Raw genomic sequence first — 19,897 nt, 5'->3', positions numbered from 1 at the left:
GACTGAACTTGGTAATGGGTTTCGGTGTGCCTCTTCTTGAGGTCAATGTGGCAGCAGAGGCTCCCAGAGATGAAGTTTCCGGCTGACCCAGGATCATGTGTGCCTTGATAACCAATCACATTTCAACCTTGACATCACTGAATTTCATTCAGAGATGTTTTACAGCCAATCACTGTTTGCGGATACCATAGAAATGAATGAGAAGTGCCGTAAACTGAATCAATTGTCTGTGACTTCTCTTATAAAACAGCACTTTTTTTTTAGTGTAAACTCTAAAAATAGATAAATCCAAAAGTAATTATTAAGCGCAAACATGTTGAAGATTAGCCGATGGGCAGATGATTCATTAAATGATAAGCCGTTTCCCCCAAAAAACTAGTGAAGACTCTCCTCCATTGACATCCATTCAAAAAAATAATAATTCTTCTCTGTGTACCGCAGCATCAGCAGGCATTAGCTTTTTATGCTAACCCTGTAGGCTTGCCTTTAAGTGGCTTTGGGGACATGGTGATGTGAGGAAAAAATATGTTTCAATGCTTTTGTGTTCTCTCACAGAAGTCTCTCGGGTTAATGCAAACACTTAAAGTTTCTTAGGGGAATGCAACATGTTTGCGATATCAATAAACCAGATCATTTTTGATCATGCTGTCAGTACATCATAGAATTTCTTAATGGCTCAAACACTAATACTTGCTAATTTAGAACTACAAACTGGGATCTATTACAGTCAAAATGACACTTTTTTGGGGGAAAACTGCAAATATGGAGCATGTTTGTGTCTCACAGTGGCAGTAGCTGACAGAGAGGTTTGATGACAATTCCCAGCACCACTCCTCTGCCCAATCCTGAGGCCTTATCCAGCACCTTCAGTCTGAGAGCCAGATCTCCCAGAATGCCCTGCTGCTCCTCTGGTTCCTGAAAGAAGAAGTCTTCATTGAACACAGGGTTGCGGCAGTTCCTGATGTTGGCGCTGTGTTGCCTCTGCAGTTTGCCTGGGGTGAGGCTTAGGGTCAAGCTGCAGGTCAAAGGTCGAGGGTCACCAGGATCTCTCAAGCCTTCCACCGAGACTACGCGGATGCGAATTGTCATAGAGCACCTGGCCGCACTGGACCTGAAGGCGGAAATGCGCACTCGGCCTCTCTGAGGAAGAGGAAGCACGTGTTCCTGATGGAAGCGTTCCTGGCAGTGCAGCATGTCCAATGGGAACTGGATGGGCGGGGCTAGTTTGGTGCAACGGGACGTTTGAATAACTTTAGCATGGTGATGCACTTTTGACATGGACTTTTTGTCAGGAGTGGAGTGGACTTTATTTTTCTCATTTTTAGAGGCTTGAATATCTTCCTGAACTGGATCTTCAGACAATGACTGTTCGCTGGTGAAATCCTCTCTTCTGATTGGTGGGGGAGTGGAATAAGGGGAGGAGTCAGCAGAGGGCGTGTCACTCTCAGTGCTGGCCGCTTTCAGCACTGCTCGACAGGAAAATTTGGGTGTTTTGATGGTCATTCGTTCTAGTGTGTAACTGGTAAGTGTCGAATGGAACAAAGACTCTTTGCGACGCGTGTTCGGACTCTCGAATAAACCGTACTCGTAGCATTTCAGCGAATATGGAATGGGTTTGAGTTTGTTCAAGGCTGCTGTAGATTTGTTTAGACTCGCTCTCAGTGGCTGGACGGGACCAGGTCTTGACAATGATGTTTTTGCTGAGCTGAGAAGTTTTTTTTCTTCGTTCAGACATTGCACAATTTTTTCAGCATCTGCCACGAGGCAGTGCTTGGTCAGCTTGGGCGGAAGAAAAAAGTCAGGAATTTTATCAGGTGTGAGGACGTTGCAGTGCAGTTTATTGAGGATGCTGGTCTTGGCTGAAATCTCCTCTTTATGTTTGCTGATGAGATGATTAATCTGCATCGGAAGACTTTCTGCTCCCGCCTGTAATTTCTGAAGGATCCACATTGTCATTGATAATGCTGAAAAAAAAAAAAAAAGTTTTAATACTATTTTAATAACGTTTAATGCTATTTAATGTGTATTAACTAACGCACTACACTATACACTTATACTAAGTTTATTTGGTAACACTTTGGAATACAGTTCTGTCATTAATGAATAACTACACAGGAAGAAATGAGTAACACACTATTAACATTCTCGTAACTACTATTAACTAACAAGAAACTCTGATTAACGAATTAGTAAGTAATAGCGCTCAGTTGAATGCGGTAGTTCACTATTACAGTAGCAAACCAATAACTTCTAAACCTCTCAGAGAAAGAACTACTACAGGTTCATAATTAACATGAATAATGCATAATGTAATTAATTCTAAAGTGAAGGTAATGGTTATCCTCTAGTATGACTCAAGTATTACCAAATCCTTCAGAAGGAATTACTAATGATTTGGATCAGTATTCTAAAGTTAAAAGCATGATTACTCTCTAATATTGACTGAAGTCATTGTATACTTTTTGAGGTTTTTGTAAGGTTTTAAATAGTAATGACTTGTGTTACTACATCTTTCAGAAGGAACTACTATTATTTTGATCAGTATTCTAAAGTGAAGGTCATTGTAACTCATTAATTATGGTAACCTATTCATTTTCAGACACACTACTGGCACTATTTGTACTACAAAATGTTACAAAATAGTTCATAAATACATGAATAAGGATGCACCTATTATAAAAAATATAAATAAACAATATTGTCATCACATTTTACACCAACATGACCATTTCTATAATCCTCATTTGAACAAATATCTTTTCTCTTGAGCAAATTATTAGCTTAATTTATAAAATTGAGTTAATAATAATAATAATAATAATAATACATTTTATTTAGAGGCGCCTTTCATGGCACTCAAGGACACCTTACAAAATTCATAAAAAAGACATTAAACAATCAAACCAGTACAGCAAAAACATTAAATCACATAAAAGCCTGCCTAAACAGATACGTTTTAAGACGAGATTTAAAAACTGAGAGACTAGAACTGTTGCGAACTTCTACTGGAAGAGAGTTCCATAAATGGGGAGCAGCATAGCCAAAAGCTCGTGAACCCATAGAAGTTGTCCGAGTGCGTGGCAGAACAAGTGAAAGTGCAGAAGCAGATCTTAGAGTGCGGGAAGGAGTATGTATATGAAGAAGATCTTGAAGATATGAAGGAGCCAAGTTATTAAGTGCTTTGTAAGTTAAAAGTAAAATTTTAAAATTCACACGGAATTTAACTGGAAGCCAATGCAACATCTGTAAAACAGGAGAAATGTGTTCAAAGGTGGAAGTTTTGGTAATGACTCGAGCTGCAGCGTTTTGTACCAACTGTAATTTATGAAGAGATTTGGAGGGAAGCCCATAAAACAAAGCATTACAATAGTCTATTCTTGATGTTACAAGAGCATGCACAAGCGTAGCAGTACTCTTGAGTGAAAGGACCGGGCGCAGACGATTTATATTGCGAATATGGAAGAATGCAGAACGGGTAACTCTATTAATGTGAGATTCAAAAGACAGAGTTGTGTCAAAAATGACACCCAAACTTTTGACCTGATTCGACAGAGGAACAGAACAGTTATCTATTTCCACAGAAGAGATATTCGACTTACTTAATGTATTTTTTGAACCAACAAGAAGAATTTCTGTTTTACTGCTGTTCAATTTTAGAAAATTACTTGAAAACCAATTTTTTAATTCACTTAAGCACTCACCAAGAGCAGAAGAGGGAAACTTTGAAGAAGGTTTAGAAGACAGGTAAAGTTGGGTGTCGTCGGCATAACAATGAAAATGGATATCATATTTCCTAAAAATGCTGCCAATAGGTAAAAGATAAATAATAAACAGAAGAGGTCCTAAAACAGAGCCCTGGGGAACACCAGTGACAACATAAGTGGGTTTTGATTTAAACTGTTTAAGTTGTACAAATTGAATGCGATCTGTGAGATAAGAACGAAACCAGCTTAAAGCCATACCAGTAATTCCAATAGATTCCAGCCTGCTCAGAAGTATGGGATGTGAAATGGTGTCAAACGCTGCACTAAGGTCAAGTAGTACAAGTATTGATAGAAGACCAGCATCAGCCGCTAGTAATAGATCATTAGAAATCTTTACAAGTGCAGTTTCAACACTGTGGAAAGCACGAAACCCTGATTGTAACTGCTCATATAAACTATTGCAAGAGAGATGTTCGCGAAGCTGAAGAGCAACAATTTTTTCCAGAATTTTTGACAAAAACGGCAGATTTGAAATAGGTCGAAAATTAGCAAAATTCTTTGTGTCAGTCCCAGGTTTCTTAAGAATAGGTGTTATAACAGCAGTTTTAAGTGCAGTAGGGACAGTACCAGTAAGAAGTGATGTATGCATAATATCAGTGATTAAAGAGGAAAGAAATGATAAACCAGCTTGAACCAAGTGAGTCGGTAATGGATCCAGTTGACATGTGACAGATTTAGATTTTTGTACAATGGAACAAATGTCCCCAACTGTTGGAATTTTAAAAGCAGAAAATGAAAATAAGGGAGATGGCGCAAAGCTAGAATGAGTTTTGTTCCGATCAGGGTTTGGTGAAACCAATTGCTGGTGGATGTGTTCAATTTTCTTATTAAAAAAGAGCATAAATGCTTCACACAATTCTGTGGAGTTTATATGCCAGTTAGAACATTCAGGTGGCTTTAAAATAGTGTTAACCACAGAGAATAGAGATTTTTGGTTTCCTACACCAGATCCAATTAAACCTGCATAATAATCTGATTTCGCTGTGGAAAGTGCAGTCTTATAAACTTGCATGTGATCAGCATACAAATCTTTATGAACTACAAGTCCAGTCTTGGAATACAATCGTTCTAAACGACGCCCCTTGACTTTTAGCAGGCGAAGATCCGATGTAAACCAGGGTGCAGAGTTGACAAACGAAACATTCCTGGTTTTCAGTGGGGCACAAGTGTCAAGGATCATTTGAAGATTGTCATTGTATTGCTTGATTAAATCATCAAGATTCCCAGAATGGTCTTTGTAGGGAAGTGTGGACAAACATTCCCCAAGAATTGAGGGATCAATGTTCTTAATATTACGAAATGTGATTGTACGACTCAGATTAGGCTTAAACACAGATAAAGAGACATTGAAAGACACCAGCAAGTGGTCTGACAATGATAAGTCAGAAGTAGTGCAATTTCCAGGAAACACCCCTGAACAGCAGACCAAATCAAGAGTATGACCTTTTGAATGAGTTGGGACATTGATAAATTGCTGTAGTCCAAAACTATCTAGGCATGATAAAAACTCTCTAGAACATGAATTTTCAGTATTATCCACATGGATATTAAAATCACCAACCAAAACCACGTTTGGAGACAATGAACAAAGAGAAGTTAAAAATGTTGAAAATTCCTGTTGGAATACAGAATTGGCCTTCGGAGGCCTGTATACAATAGCTATGATAGTTGGTATGAATCCATTGATTTGCAAAGCAACAGATTCAAAGGAAGTATAATCAGTTTCAGGAAGAGTTGTAACTTTCCATTTTTCCTTATATAGTACTGCAAGCCCCCCGCCCCGACCAACAGTGCGTGATTTACAGATAAAAGTATATCCAGGAGGAACAGAATGATTCAAATGGTAAAAGTCATTACTTTTTTGCCAAGTCTCAGTAAGACAAAGAAAGTCGAACTTACGATCAAGCAGCAGATCATTCACGAAAGGACCTTTATTAGAGATTGATCGAATATTCCATAGTCCAAATGAAAGATCGTTCTTACCGTTGATAGAGGTGATCGTCTTTGTTGGCTTGACTAAGACACTGTGATCGATAGTCCGAACATGTTTCCTTGGAGGACGAGGTTTCTTAGACCAAATGGAAGAAATTCCACTTGGAGAGACAACCTTAAAACTCCGGCGAGATCCACGATGAACATATTTACGGCGTGGTGTAAAAGCAATATCCTGATGTAGGTTTAAAGCAGACGGAGGCTCGCCAAAGTGCACGCGTAGCTGCAACAATTCCGCTGCCGAGTAGTGATAAAGCGGATACACAGGATGGAAGATTGAGCAGAGGACAATCCACACAATTGAAATCCAGATAGACAGTTTGACGATCATCATTGCCGCAGCTGAAGGAGGATAGAAGAGAAGTCCGGCAGCCTCGAACCAAATTGACAGGTGAGCAGGAATCCAGCAGTGCCGGCAACAGTCTCAGGTAGCAGGTGAATCTCACTGAATCTCGGTGAATCCAAAATCGTGTACAGACGTACAAAAAAATTGTATGCAGTCCAGGCAGGTGAATAAAACACAGTGAACTAAAAAGGTAATCTAAAAACTAGAAACGTTAAAAACGTTCAATCGTTCAAAGTTCCTCAGAGCAGCGGCTGCTAACAGCGCCAGCGTTCGCTCCACCGGAAGTCACAGTTAAGTTTTGCATTTTCCTTTATAAGTCATATACTAAAACAAATCAACAATCAAGAAACATATGTGCCAACAGTAATATTAATGTATTTATGTTGAGAAAGACCGGATCATTATTTTGAATTTAATACAATAAGTATTGTTACAGTTGCCCCCATTAAAAGAGTTGAAGGCAATTAAAAAAAAAAAAAAAAAAGAATTCTATTAAGTCACGGTATCTCAAATAAGAAAGCCTGAAATGATTGAAAAGTAGTGATATAATAGTTTTAATACATGTTATTTTTACTGAATATTTTTATGGTACCAATTCTTTTTAACCACTCATTAATTCTTTTGATTGTTCTTGACTTATCAGTTGATAAATACAGTCTTTATATTATAGTATTTACAGTATTTTAGTGAAAATGTATTATTCAAATAATGAATGCTTAATTTGCTTTAAAATTAAGCATACATTATTTGAATGATACATTTTTACTAAAATACTGTATTTATCAACATAAGTCAAGAACAATCTTCAACTAGACACTTCAATTAAATAATGTTCATCACTTATTTAAAAAAATCAAAACACAATTCTTATTTCATATTATAATCATAATTTACTGTTGCGGTTCTCCTAACCTCACAGTCAAGATAAAATCTTGAGCAAGTGACAGCTTGTTGTCTGTTGTTCATACATTTTCTATAAACAACTCAGCAATAAAATGCATATATTTAAGTATAGAAGTAAAAATGTAAACCTATTACAGTACTTATTAATCTACCATTCAAAAAAAATTATGAATATTTTTTTATATTTTACATTTTTAAAATTAATAATATATATATATATATATATATATATATATATATATATATATATATATATATATATATATATATATATTAATAAATAAATATATTAATAAATATATTTTCAGCAAGGATTCATTAAATTGATCAAAACTGTGAGTAAAGGCATTTATGTTACAAAAGATTTCTATTTCTAAATAAATAAATGCAGTTTCTTCAACATTGATAATAAGAAATGTTTCTTGTCAAATCTGAAGGATCATGTGACACTGAAGACTGGAGTAATGATGCTGAAAAGTCAGCTTTGCCATCACAGACATAGCCTATATTACATTGTAAAATATATTTAAATAGAAAACCATTATTATAAACTGTAATGATATTTCAAATAAATGCAGCCTTGGTGACATAAGAGACTTTTTTTCAAAAATAGACTATTTTTTGTTAATAATATTATTTTTCATTGTTAATTCATGTTTGTTCATAATACATTTGTGTTAATTTATACACATGTAGAAATTCATATCAACCTTTATTAATAAAAGTATTAATGAAAGTATTGTTGATCTCTAATGCATTAATAATAATTAATGTTAACAAATTATAGTGAACTGTTACCAAACTGTATTATGATGATTTTTTGCCCTTACCTGTTTGGATGATCTGTGGTGGAGTTGCTCATCTGTGATTAACTGAATGTGTAAGTTTTCAGTTTGGTCTGTTCATCATTTCTTTCAATGCACAGTGGCCAATCACAGCACATTTAATGTGCTATAAGCCACCTCTCTCTCTCCTCTGTGTGTAGCGTAATAAGAATGGTTTCCTTTTGATCTAAAATCCCCACAACTGGTTTCAGACAAGCTGTCACACCCACTATACCCCAAAACAGTTATATCACAGAGGTCCACACTGTTCTCAGGTCAGATGGATGTGGATAATGATTTCCCCCCTAACATTTAAAGGTCAACAGTGGCATCATTTGTGTCACTTCAAAGATGAACCTTTCCTTAGAAAACAGTGTGGCGAGGCTCTGTTCTCCGGTTTAGCTTTCATGTAGAGGTCAGAAGTCCCGCTTCCCAGCTGACCAGTCTAGTGTCCTGATTAAAGGTTGACGTCAGGATTTGGGTGGGTGGAATTATCCACAAAATTTGCTTTCTTGTATGCCAGTCTGTCTGTAATGAAAATTTCAATACGATTTTTTTTTTTTTTTACAACCAATCAAAGTTTTAAATGAAATTAATACTTTTTTCAGCAAGGACACATCATACAGTTTCCACAAAAATATTAAGCAGCAAACTGTTTTCAACATTGATAATAATAAGAAATATTTCTAGAGCACCAAACCAGCATTTTAAAATGATCATGTGACACTTAAGACTGGAATAATTGCAGTTGAAAATTCAACTTTCCCATCACAGGAATACATATTTTAATATTAAAATAGAAAACAGTTTTTTACTACATTTTTATATTGTAATAATATTTCACAATTACTGTTTTTACTGTAATTTCGAAAACATTTAAAAAATGGACAGTAGTGTATATTATTTCTGCAACACTTTTGTGCAGAAATACAAAGTTCTGTCATGAAACAGATGGCACAGACTGAGAGGTCCTTAACTCAATCCGCTGATTGGTTCCTGCTGTATCAGTACAGCCAATGAACTCGCTGCTCAACCTTCAAATACAGCATTTGCTGTAGCAGTTGCATTGCACTTTCAGAAACCCTCCACCTTCCCCAGCTCCACCTGTATAGATCTGCTACAGGTAATTAATATATTGTACAGCTGCAGCATGTCTTGCTCACAGCAGCGTGTCTTGTATGCTTATAGGAGGGCAAAAAAAGGCTTTCCTCTGCTGCCTGCCAGTCATTTTAACCAGGTTTGTAGTAAGTAGGCTACTATGTAGTAAGATAAAATATTATATTCAATATTCACCTTATTGATGATGCATAGGCTACTTTGTACAGGCAAGCAGATTAACACTGAATAAAAATGCAACACAAGGTTTCTCGTTAAGCGTTTTTTTCCCCCATCAAAAAACATTATAAAGAAAACGCGCTGCCTTCATTTTCCGGGCTCATCTTCTCGCCTGTATATATGCATCATCAAAAAGGTGTAAACTGAATTTGATCTTTTAATATCACTGGACATTAAGGCACTTTAAAGGTGGATTGCACCAATATTTAAGCACCTCCTTAGCCATTGGTTCACCCTCTGCCTATGCTGCTTGATCAGCCCTTTAAAGTCCCCCTGTGGGGAAAATCCCCACCCTGTGGTCTGTGTGGGACCTGTGTGGGACCTAACACCGCAGTGTAGTGATCGGGACACTATACTGTCAAAGAGCAAAGGCTTTCGGATGAGACTAGGTTAAACCGAGGTCCTGACTCTCTGTGGTCATTAAAAATCCCAAATTTGCCCCTTGGCCTCTGTCCATCATGGCCTCCTAATCATCCCCATATACTGATTGGCTTCATCACTGTCTCCTCTCCACCAGTAAGCTGGTGTGTGGTGGGCGTTCTGGCGCAATATGGCTGCCGTCGCATCATCCAGGTGGATGCTGCACATTGGTGGTGGTTGAGGAGATTCCCCCTCCCATGTAAAGCGCTTTGAGTACCCAGAAAAGTGCTATATAAATGTAACAAATTATTATTATTATTTTGGTGTTCAAAGGTGAGTTTTAAGGGATACAATGATTGACTGCAGGGAAACGATACGTTTTAGAACGCTGTTTTTAGTGATTGAAATACTGCAGCCGCAGCAGTTGCTGCATGGATCACAAGTGCCCAAAAACTTTTTTGCATTTTGTTCACATATTTTTGTTTTTAAGATGGCAAAATTGGCATGCTTGTGCTGCAAGTTTTATGGCTATTTTGCCCTCCAGGACTCCACGACAGTCATGTGACTGTACACTATGAATAACAGCAGCAGCAGATCTGTTCCAAAAATACATTAACATTGCCATATCCATTACCACACCAAACACGAGAGTTGTCATGAGTTGCCAAGAGTTGTCATGACAGAAATTATGTTTATTATTAGTGTTTTTCACTGGTTCGTATTATATGGCACATTGGTTTACCTTACACATATGTGTTTAGCTATGATAATCACATGCATTAGGCCTATTGTAGTTCATTTGGAGGTTGTTTCATTTCTATCATTGTGAAACTGGATATTAATTCACAATAAACTGACGTCAAGTCAAAACACATACACATATCACACAACAAACATTTGGTTTATATGATTTGAGTATTTTTTCTTTCTTTTTACTGATGAGTTGAAATTAAGTTTCAGTGAATCGTGGAGTGTTATCAAAAGGTATTATGTTATTTAGCTATGATAATTAGGACATAATCATGTCTGTGGGGCAATTATAATGGCAATTGTACTGCAATTGGCATCGAATACAGTCCTGCAGCACCACCAGGTGGATTTCTCAACTGAACTGTGTTCAAATAAATAATAAGACTATCTTTCCCTATTAGGGGGTGAGGCTTGGAATTTGCCTGTAATTGGTAAGAAAACAAATAATAAATAATAATGAATCCATTTAATTTATTCAATGTTCATTTTACATGAAATACTATTGGAGTTTCTCGGTGTCATTGTTCAGATGTGAATTAGTTTCCAACCTGTAGTGGAAGCAGCACCGAGACAGCGTGATCACATAAAACCTATTACTTATTATATATAAATATACACACATAGATACCTCATTATTAGAGGTTGTTTTATCCGCCATATCGAAACGGCCGGTTCGTGAATACTCGAGAGCAAGTTGACTGAGCGTCTGAAAACGTAATTAGACGCATGTATGCATATCAGATGACTTTGCTAAATTAACAAGATGAAGACGTCAGGTAACACAACATTAAAAAGTTACCATAGTAAAAGTAAAACCTTAAAAAGTACCATAGTAAAAACCTGTAATATTGAGTTAATACATATAAAAACACAAAACAACACACTCTCTCTCCGGTGAAAGGTTATCCCTCGGCGGTTTCACAACCTGACGACACACTGACCGTTCCAACATGGCGGACTCGCCGACGTGTGGTCTTGAGCGGTCGAATGTTGAATTCTACATATACATGTCTATGCTTTAATCGCCCCCTGGTGGAAAGTATCCGTCTGCCGCATGTAAATCCGTTACTCCTTACTGGTGTGGTCACGGACACGCGTCAGTTTGTACGTCACTCACGACATGCGGATCTTCTGTTTTGCATCCTTTCCGTGACAGTCTGTTCTGCCGGTGTCGGGTGAGCACGATAAATACGCGGCTTCAGCTTGAGAACGAAGCAGCTCCTTAAAGCGCAGAGTAAAGGCCCTTTCACACTGGACGCGATTTTGACGCACGAATAATTCGCGCGATGGTTTTATTTTTCGATCAGCTGTTTGTGTAATGAGTGCTTCCACACCGAACGCGAATGTGCTGCGGCGAAAAAACGACTTTTATTTTATTCGCTTCGATGTCGATTTTTTTTTACTTTTGCGGCGACAGAATAGGCTTCAGCCAATCATATACTACAAGGACAACGATTTGAAAGACAATGTGTGGCGTAGCATTGCCAACCAACACGGTTATCAGACTGTGAGTGTGTTGTGTGATAGTTTTAGTCGTTGTATAGTCCTGTGCTGTGTAGGCAAGCAGGCTAAACTACATTTGGGATAGAAAGCTAACACTATTATCATCAAAGATAGAGACAGAGACCGTTTTTACTTTGAACATGTAACAAAATGTAGTGAGACTATGCTGCTTTTAGTATACTATACATTCTTTGTGTGATATCTACAGTTTCTAGTCGAATGATTTTAACTTGTTACACACACACACACACTCGCTCACTTCGTGTGTTACATGTAATGTGTAGTGACATTACAAAACGCACTATGTGAAGACGCAAAAAACTGCACATAAGCATACTCCCCTTCAGACTCTGTTCTTTAAGATTGGTTGCACCCAAAACCTTCTTTTCTGTCTTTTAAAATGAAAAGCTCGTCTTCACCTACAGTCTATGGTCTTCACTGGATGATGATGATGATGAAGTGTCCATGTTTTCTCAGCTGTCGGCGCGAAAGTTTTGGAATGTTGAAGCTCTCTGAACGTCATAGACGTCGCAAATTCGCGTCGCGGCTGATGTGAATGGTTTTGACGCGAACTATTCGCACACGAACTATTCGCTTTTTCGTTTCGCTTTTTCGTTACGCATCCGATGTGAAAGGGCCTTAAGTGTTACTATAGATAACAGCACACGTGATGCTAGGATGAGCGGCATGTCTGTGTAAAATGATAGGCAAAAAAAAAAAAAAAAATATATATATATATATATATATCAGACCATCCGCCTCTGTTCATCAACCAACTAGCTGAACCATCAACCAACAACTTTAGCTGGCAGAGATTACCTGATCATAAAGTCATCTAGTCAAGTGGATCAAGTATTTCTATTTTTTTTTAACAGCGACACAACAGATTATAACATGATGCGTAAGTACTTGTCTTGAGTAATTGTACTTCATTACTAGGCTAACGTCCTGCTGCTAGTCGAGTACTGTTGAAACTGATCAGTTTTACTCTACGTTTCTAAGAATTGTTTTTAACTAATGAAAATGATATTTGAGGTTTATAATATGGATAGTTTCGTCTGTCATATTTAGCTGACAAGTCAAATTAATTTCCCCCATTCATTTTAACATTTTTTTTTAAACAGCCAGTGAAATTATTTTTTTGAAATTCATTTATATATAAAAAAGAATTTCTTTTAACCTAAAGCAATGCATTTTAACATGTAATTTAATCAAATTAACTGCATGCATTTTCTAAAAAATGAAATGAAAAATAAGTCAAGACTTAAAAAAAGTGATTAATCAGGTTACTTTGCATAGTTTAGAAGTGCTTCAAATTTACTTCAGTGAAAATCTTCATTGTATCTCAGTTTTCTTCAGACAGTGTTAGTGTTATTTACATACTAGTATAGTATTTATTTTATTTATTAGTAATAGTATAATATTTTAATTTATCTTTTATATTTTCGTTTGTTTAATTTTGTTATGTGCTTTTGTCGTTTTTAATATACAGTGAGGAAAATAAGTATTTGAACACCCTGCTATTTTGCAAGTTCTCCCACTTGGAAATCATGGAGGGGTCTGAAATTGTCATCGTAGGTGCATGTCCACTGTGAGAGACATAATCTAAAAAAAAAAAATCCAGAAATCACAATATATGATTTTTTAACTATTTATTTGTATGATACAGCTGCAAATAAGTATTTGAACACCTGTCTATCAGCTAGAATTCTGACCCTCAAAGACCTGTTAGTCTGCCTTTAAAATGTCCACCTCCACTCCATTTATTATCCTAAATTAGATGCACCTGTTTGAGGTCGTTAGCTGCATAAAGACACCTGTCCACCCCATACAATCAGTAAGAATCCAACTACTAACATGGCCAAGACCAAAGAGCTGTCCAAAGACACTAGAGACAAAATTGTACACCTCCACAAGGCTGGAAAGGGCTACAGGGAAATTGCCAAGCAGCTTGGTGAAAAAAGGTCCACTGTTGGAGCAATCATTAGAAAATGGAAGAAGCTAAACATGACTGTCAATCTCCCTCGGACTGGGGCTCCATGCAAGATCTCACCTCGTGGGGTCTCAATGATCCTAAGAAAGGTGAGAAATCAGCCCAGAACTACACGGGAGGAGCTGGTCAATGACCTGAAAAGAGCTGGGACCACCGTTTCCAAGGTTACTGTTGGTAATACACTAATACGTCATGGTTTGAAATCATGCATGGCACGGAAGGTTCCCCTGCTTAAACCAGCACATGCCAAGGCCCGTCTTAAGTTTGCCAATGACCATTTGGATGATCATGGGAGAAAGTCATGTGGTCAGATGAGACCAAAATAGAACTTTTTGGTCATAATTCCACTAAACGTGTTTGGAGGAAGAAGAATGATGAGTACCATCCCAAGAACACCATCCCTACTGTGAAGCATGGGGGTGGTAGCATCATGCTTTGGGGGTGTTTTTCTGCACATGGGACAGGGCGACTGCACTGTATTAAGGAGAGGATGACCGGGGCCATATATTGCGAGATTTTGGGGAACAACCTCCTTCCCTCAGTTAGAGCATTGAAGATGGGTCGAGGCTGGGTCTTTATGACCCGAAGCACACAGCCAGGATAACCAAGGAGTGGCTCTGTAAGAAGCATATCAAGGTTCTGGCGTGGCCTAGCCAGTCTCCAGACCTAAACCCAATAGAGAATCTTTGGAGGGAGCTCAAACTCCGTGTTTCTCAGCGACAGCCCAGAAACCTGACTGATCTAGAGAAGATCTGTGTGGAGGAGTGGGCCAAAATCCCTCCTGCAGTGTGTGCAAACCTGGTGAAAAACTACAGGAAACGTTTGACCTCTGTAATTGCAAACAAAGGCTACTGTACCAAATATTAACATTGATTTTCTCAGGTGTTCAAATACTTTGCAGCTGTATCACACAAATAAATAGTTAAAAAATCATACATTGTGATTTCTGGATTTTTTTTTTTAGATTATGTCTCTCACAGTGGACATGCACCTACGATGACAATTTCAGACCCCTCCATGATTTCTAAGTGGGAGAACGTGCAAAATAGCAGGGTGTTCAAATACTTATTTTCCTCACTGTATATATTTTGAAATGTTTCTATATAGCTACTTTAATGAAGTTTATTTCCATTTTATTAAGTCATTAAAGTTATTTATTTCAGTCAGTTGCCAAGGCAGCATTTCTAAGTTTTGTTCAAGTTTTAAGCAACATTTAAAAAATTTTCATCTAATATTTCTTTCATCCATATATTTAATTTAATAATTTATTTTGATTACCAAAAATAAATAAATTGTTTTAGGGTACATTAATGTTTACACAACGATGATGTACTAAACACGTAGGCCTACAAGTTTTTCCTTCGCGTTTTCTTTTTTTTTTTTGCGTACAGGCGACAACTTGTTAAAATGAACCAGATTCACATGGATCTGTGAAAACAACTGAAAACGATGTATGCTGTATGTCACTTTGTAAAGAAACACTACGTGCCTATTATATAGACTGAACACGCATACGCATGATGTCACTGTTCACAAATGCACGTTTTTGTAGTTTACACGGAGACAATAATAAAAGTATCGTTTTAAAAAACTTGCACTTTGAATCTCATTTTCAAAAGTTTGCGATTACTTGTATATTTTTGGCTGGATATGTTCACCTATTAGAGTAAAATTTTGACATTAGTTGCATTAGTCTCTTCTCTTCTCTTCTCTTCTCTTCTCTTCTCTTCTCTTCTCTTCTCTTCTCTTCTCTTCTCTTCTCTTCTCTTCTCTTCTCTTCTCTTCTCTTCTCTTCTCTTCTCTTCTCTTCTCTTCTCTTCTCTTCTCTTCTCTTCTCTTCTCTTCTCTTCTCTTCTCTGTTATGTAAGTGTGTCTCCCACCACTGTACTCGTGGGAGCTCTATGAGCTCAAATATCTCCTTGTTTGAGATCCTAGTGTAGCTTTTACTGAATGCAGGCCACTTTGTTTGGCTTTGTGATCAACCAGTTGCGTTTACTTTGGTGGGTGTGTCACTATCTGTTTGATTTGAATAAGGTTGTACTTGAGTGAACTGTAATCCTTTACCTGTATGTGTTTTCTTTCACATTCTCCAGGTTTCTTCATTTCAGAGCTCTGAGGGAAGAGCTGTCATGTTCTGTGAGTCTACAGGGATCTGAAGTTGCGAAGTTGCCAATGTATAATTCATTAAAAGCGAAGTAAATCGCCTCTGGGCAGTGCCACACATCGAAAGATGTGTTTGCGTCATCCAGTTGTACACCAATGGATATAAAAGACTTGTCACCAGTCTTCTTTATGGACTCATTCCACATCATGCTCTGGAGACTTTGACCCTAAAAGTGCTTGAGAAAGTTGGCTTGTGGGAAGTCCACTTCCCTTTCCAAATTTATTTATTTTCTTCCTGAAAGAAACTTAAAAAAATAATAAAAAATGGGCCCTTTTATTTCTCCTTTTAGTAATCTGCTATGCATGCTCTTGGGCATTTCTTTCACTTTGTGGGTCACACTGCTTTTGGTCTTCATCATTGTTCCTGCCATTTTTGGTCTGTCTTTTGGCATCCGTGGACTCTACATGAAGACACTGCTCAAGGTTTTTAAGGTGAGTTGGAAGATCATCTTGTTCCATTTCAGGATGGTTAAAGGGATAGTTCACCCAAAAATGACAAGTCTGTCATTAATTACATTGACAGCTCCGCAACTACCACTTTGACGCTTCAAAAAGTTCATAAAGAGATTGTAAAACTAATCCATATAAATTGAGCGGTTTTGCCCACATTTTCTGAAGAGACTCTATTGCTGATATGATGAACAGATTTAATTTAGCCTTCTATTCACATATAAACATTGATCAGCAAACATAAACTGAAGCTCAACCAAACATGAGCACTAGAACAAACCTCATTGGTTCTTACAGAAGCTCAAACGTGATGCGTAACACGAGAATGAACCTCATTGGTTCTTACAGAAGCTCAAATATGATGCGTAACACGAGAATGAACCTCATTGGTTCTTATAAAGCTCAAACGTGTTGCGTAACACGAGAATTAACCTCATTAGTTCTCGCACATCAAGCGAACATACTTGAGCTTCCGTTTAACTCTACTGATTAGTGAGCTGATTAATGTTTATGTGAATAAAAGCCTAAATTCAATCTGTTTATCATATAAAGCGATCAAGTCTCTTTAGAAAAATTGGAATAAACCGCTTATTTCACATGGATCAGCTCTACAATCTCTTTATGAACTTTTTGAAGTGTCAAAGTGGTAATTGCGTAGCTGTCAATAGAGGAACATAAAGCTCTCAGATTTCATCAAAAGATCTTCATTTGTGTTCCGAAGATGAGAGTAATAGGTTTGGAGCGACATGATGAGGGTGAGTAATTAATGACTCACTCAATGAATCAATGAAATTTCATTGTTGGGTGAACTATCCCTTTAAGAAAATTGTTCTTCAGACTGATTTATTTGTGTTTTTTTTTTTTTTGCATTTGTTTACCGGATACTATAGAGTTGACAGTAAAGTTGGGCTGAGAGATCTTTTGTGATATTTGCTAAAGATTACATATAAAAGTGTTATTAAATTATGCAAGTTTTTAAATATCAACTTTTGTCTGATAACCGATATGATATTACACCTCAATTTGATAAAACACTGCTAAATTATCCCGCTTATGCTACTTATGGCTACTTGCCACATAAGTAAATAATTCAACACAAAGTATTAATTTGGCATATTTTATTACCTCAAGATGACTCTCAGTACCTACTTGAGCGCACTGCTATCAGTTGTAGCAGTTTTTCTCATGCAAAAACAGACCACAAAATTGAGTATTGCATAGAATTGTGTAAAAATATAAATGAATGATGAAGGGTTCCAAAGCATGGACAAGTTTGTTAAAAAGGACTGCCAGTGCCAAGTAGACGTAAGCAGACGATGAATCTACTTCACAACTACTGAAACAACATGTCTACACCCGACTCGAGTGGCGGGACCTGAAAAAAGCAAATAGAACCCATTATAATCAGTGATGCGGTCTACACTGGATGCGACAAACCAAGTTGGTGGGGGGGGCTTGAAAATATTTTACTCTACAAAAGGGGGGCCTGGCAGAAAAAGTTTGGGAACCACTGCTCTAAGGTATATAAATTATAAGGTATATAAAATGATATTATTATGGTACTATCATGATACATGTCCAAAAAACTATGGTACTAACATGATCTTTTTTGAAACTCTTTTATTTATGGAGTGCATTTGGTAGTGTGAACTTCTCATGTGCTTCCAGAACACAATGATATTTACATTTAGTCATTTAGCAGACACATTTATCCACAGTGGCTTACAAATGAGGATAGCAATATAAGCAATCAAACTAACTATAGGGCTGCAATATGCAAACGCTGTGACCAGTCCCAGTAAGTGTAGCACAATACACTTAGCAATGTTTGTGTGTGTGTGTTTTTTTTAAATAGATATACTGTAGAATAGTAAGTGTTAGTATTAATGGGTCAAGTGTTTCTTGAAAATGGCTAAAGACTCAGCAGGATGGTTTCAGTTAGGCATTCCACCAGCTTGGAACAGTCAAGGTAAATGTCCGTGAAAGTGATTTTGTGCCTCTTTGAGATGGCACCACAAGGCACCGTTCACTTGCAGAACACAAGCTTCAGAAGGGAACATAGGTCTGAAGTAGTGAGTTTAAGTATAGGGGTGCAGAGCCAGTGGTTGTTTTGTAGGCAAACATCAGTGCCTTGAATTTGATGCAAACAGCAATTGGCAACCAGTGCAAGTTTATGAGGTGAGGTGTGACATGAGCTCTCTTCAGCTCATTAAAGACCACTCTTGCTGCAGCATTCTGGATAAGTTTGCAGAGGTTTAACAGTTCATGCTGGAAGTCATGCGAAGAGAGCATTACAATAGTCCAGTCTGGATAGTACAAGAGCTTGGACAAGGAGTTGTATAGCATGCTCTGATACAGGAAGGGCCTGGTTCTCTTAATGTTGTATAAGGCAAATCTGCAGGACCAGGCAATTCAAGCAATGTGGTCTGTGAAGTTCAACTGATCATCAATCACAACTCCAAGGTTCCTGGCTGTCCTGGATGGAGTTATGGTTGATGAACTGAATGGAGAAGTTGTGATGTAGTAGAGTTGGGTTGGCTGGGACCACAATCAGCTCTGTCTTTGCGGGGTTTAGTTGAAGGGTGTTGTCCTTCATCCAGCAAGAAATGTGAGGCAGGCTAAGATGCGAGCAGCTACCGTCGAATACTGTGTCATCAGCATAGCAGTGATAGAAAAAAATATGTTTCTGAATGACAGATCCTAGTGATGACATGTAAATGGAGAAAATAAGTGGTCCGAGCACTGAGCCCTGAGGCACCCCAGTAGCTAGATGTTGCGACTTAGACACCTCACTTCTCCACGACACCCTGAAGGACCTACCTGAGAGGTAAGACTTGAACCATTAGGGTGCGGTTCCTGAGATGCCCTTTGTCTTGAGGCTTGACAGGAGGATCTGGTGGCTAATTGTGTCAAAAGAAGTAGACAGATCCAGCAAGTTGATTACTGAGGATTTGGAAGCTGCTCTTGCCAGTCTCAGAGCTTTAATAACTGAGAGCAGGCCAGGGCAGTCTCAGTTGAGTGTTCGCTTTTGAAACCAGACTGGTTGTTGTCCAGGAGGTTGTTCTGTGCAAGAACGGTAGAGACTTGGTTGAAGTGTTTTAGCAATGAATGGAGGAAGGGATATCAGACTGTTATTTAAAGGGATACTTCACCTCTGGAAAGATGAATGTGTATTTAAAATTGGTCATTTATGTAGAAGAAATGTGAAATTATTTTTTAATTTGGAGCTTTCTAAACTGAGAAAAGCCAGAAAATGTATTTTTGGCTTATGTGGATGAAAGACAACAACTCCCAGAATGCATTTGCTTCGCTGCCCTAAGAGGCCACTCCCAAGCTATGCCAACCGGTAAGAGAGCGCAGTTTAAAACAACAAGGCTAGGCTCCTAGTGAGTCTCCGTGATAAGTCTGATTTCGAGATCGTCCAAAATGTCCGGGATTAGGCTTTTGCGTTCTACAGTCGCCATTCATTATGTTTAATAATGGCCGGTGGCTTGATTACTGAGACGCACCGGTC

General features: G+C 37.8%; 2 protein-coding genes across 4 annotated transcripts in view; one reads left to right on the top strand and one right to left on the bottom strand.

Annotated features, from left to right (window-relative positions):
• Nucleotides 1–780: 780 nt before the first annotated feature.
• Nucleotides 781–12,300, bottom strand: LOC308681049 (C2 calcium-dependent domain-containing protein 4C; the record flags this gene model as incomplete). Of its 2 annotated transcripts, none has more annotated exons than XM_081349570.1 (2): nucleotides 781–1,964; nucleotides 12,201–12,300. In XM_081349570.1, the coding sequence occupies 2 exons, from the start codon at nucleotides 12,298–12,300 to the stop codon at nucleotides 781–783; spliced, it is 1,284 nt and encodes a 427-aa protein (XP_081205696.1). The 2 variants fall into 2 exon arrangements, with proteins under 2 accessions (XP_081205696.1, XP_081205695.1); XM_081349569.1 differs by lacking the exon at nucleotides 12,201–12,300 and adding an exon at nucleotides 5,748–6,389.
• LOC308681050 (glycerol-3-phosphate acyltransferase 4-like) overlaps nucleotides 11,420–19,897 on the top strand; it is a 44,010-nt gene continuing 35,532 nt past the window's right edge. The window contains exons 1-2 of one of the 2 annotated variants that reach the window (XM_081349572.1): nucleotides 11,420–11,508; nucleotides 15,864–16,365. In XM_081349572.1, the coding sequence (XP_081205698.1) occupies nucleotides 16,198–16,365 (168 nt within the window). In that variant the 5' untranslated portion in view covers nucleotides 11,420–11,508; nucleotides 15,864–16,197. Of the gene's footprint in view, nucleotides 12,679–15,863; nucleotides 16,366–19,897 lie in introns of both variants that reach the window. The other variant, XM_081349571.1, reaches the window with a different exon arrangement.

Source organism: Scardinius erythrophthalmus, assembly GCF_964197995.2.
Source record: "Scardinius erythrophthalmus genome assembly, chromosome: 20".
Lineage (NCBI taxonomy): Eukaryota > Metazoa > Chordata > Actinopteri > Cypriniformes > Leuciscidae > Scardinius > Scardinius erythrophthalmus.
The sequence above is the reverse complement of the archived record's forward strand: the minus strand, read 5'-3'. Positions and strand labels throughout refer to the sequence as shown.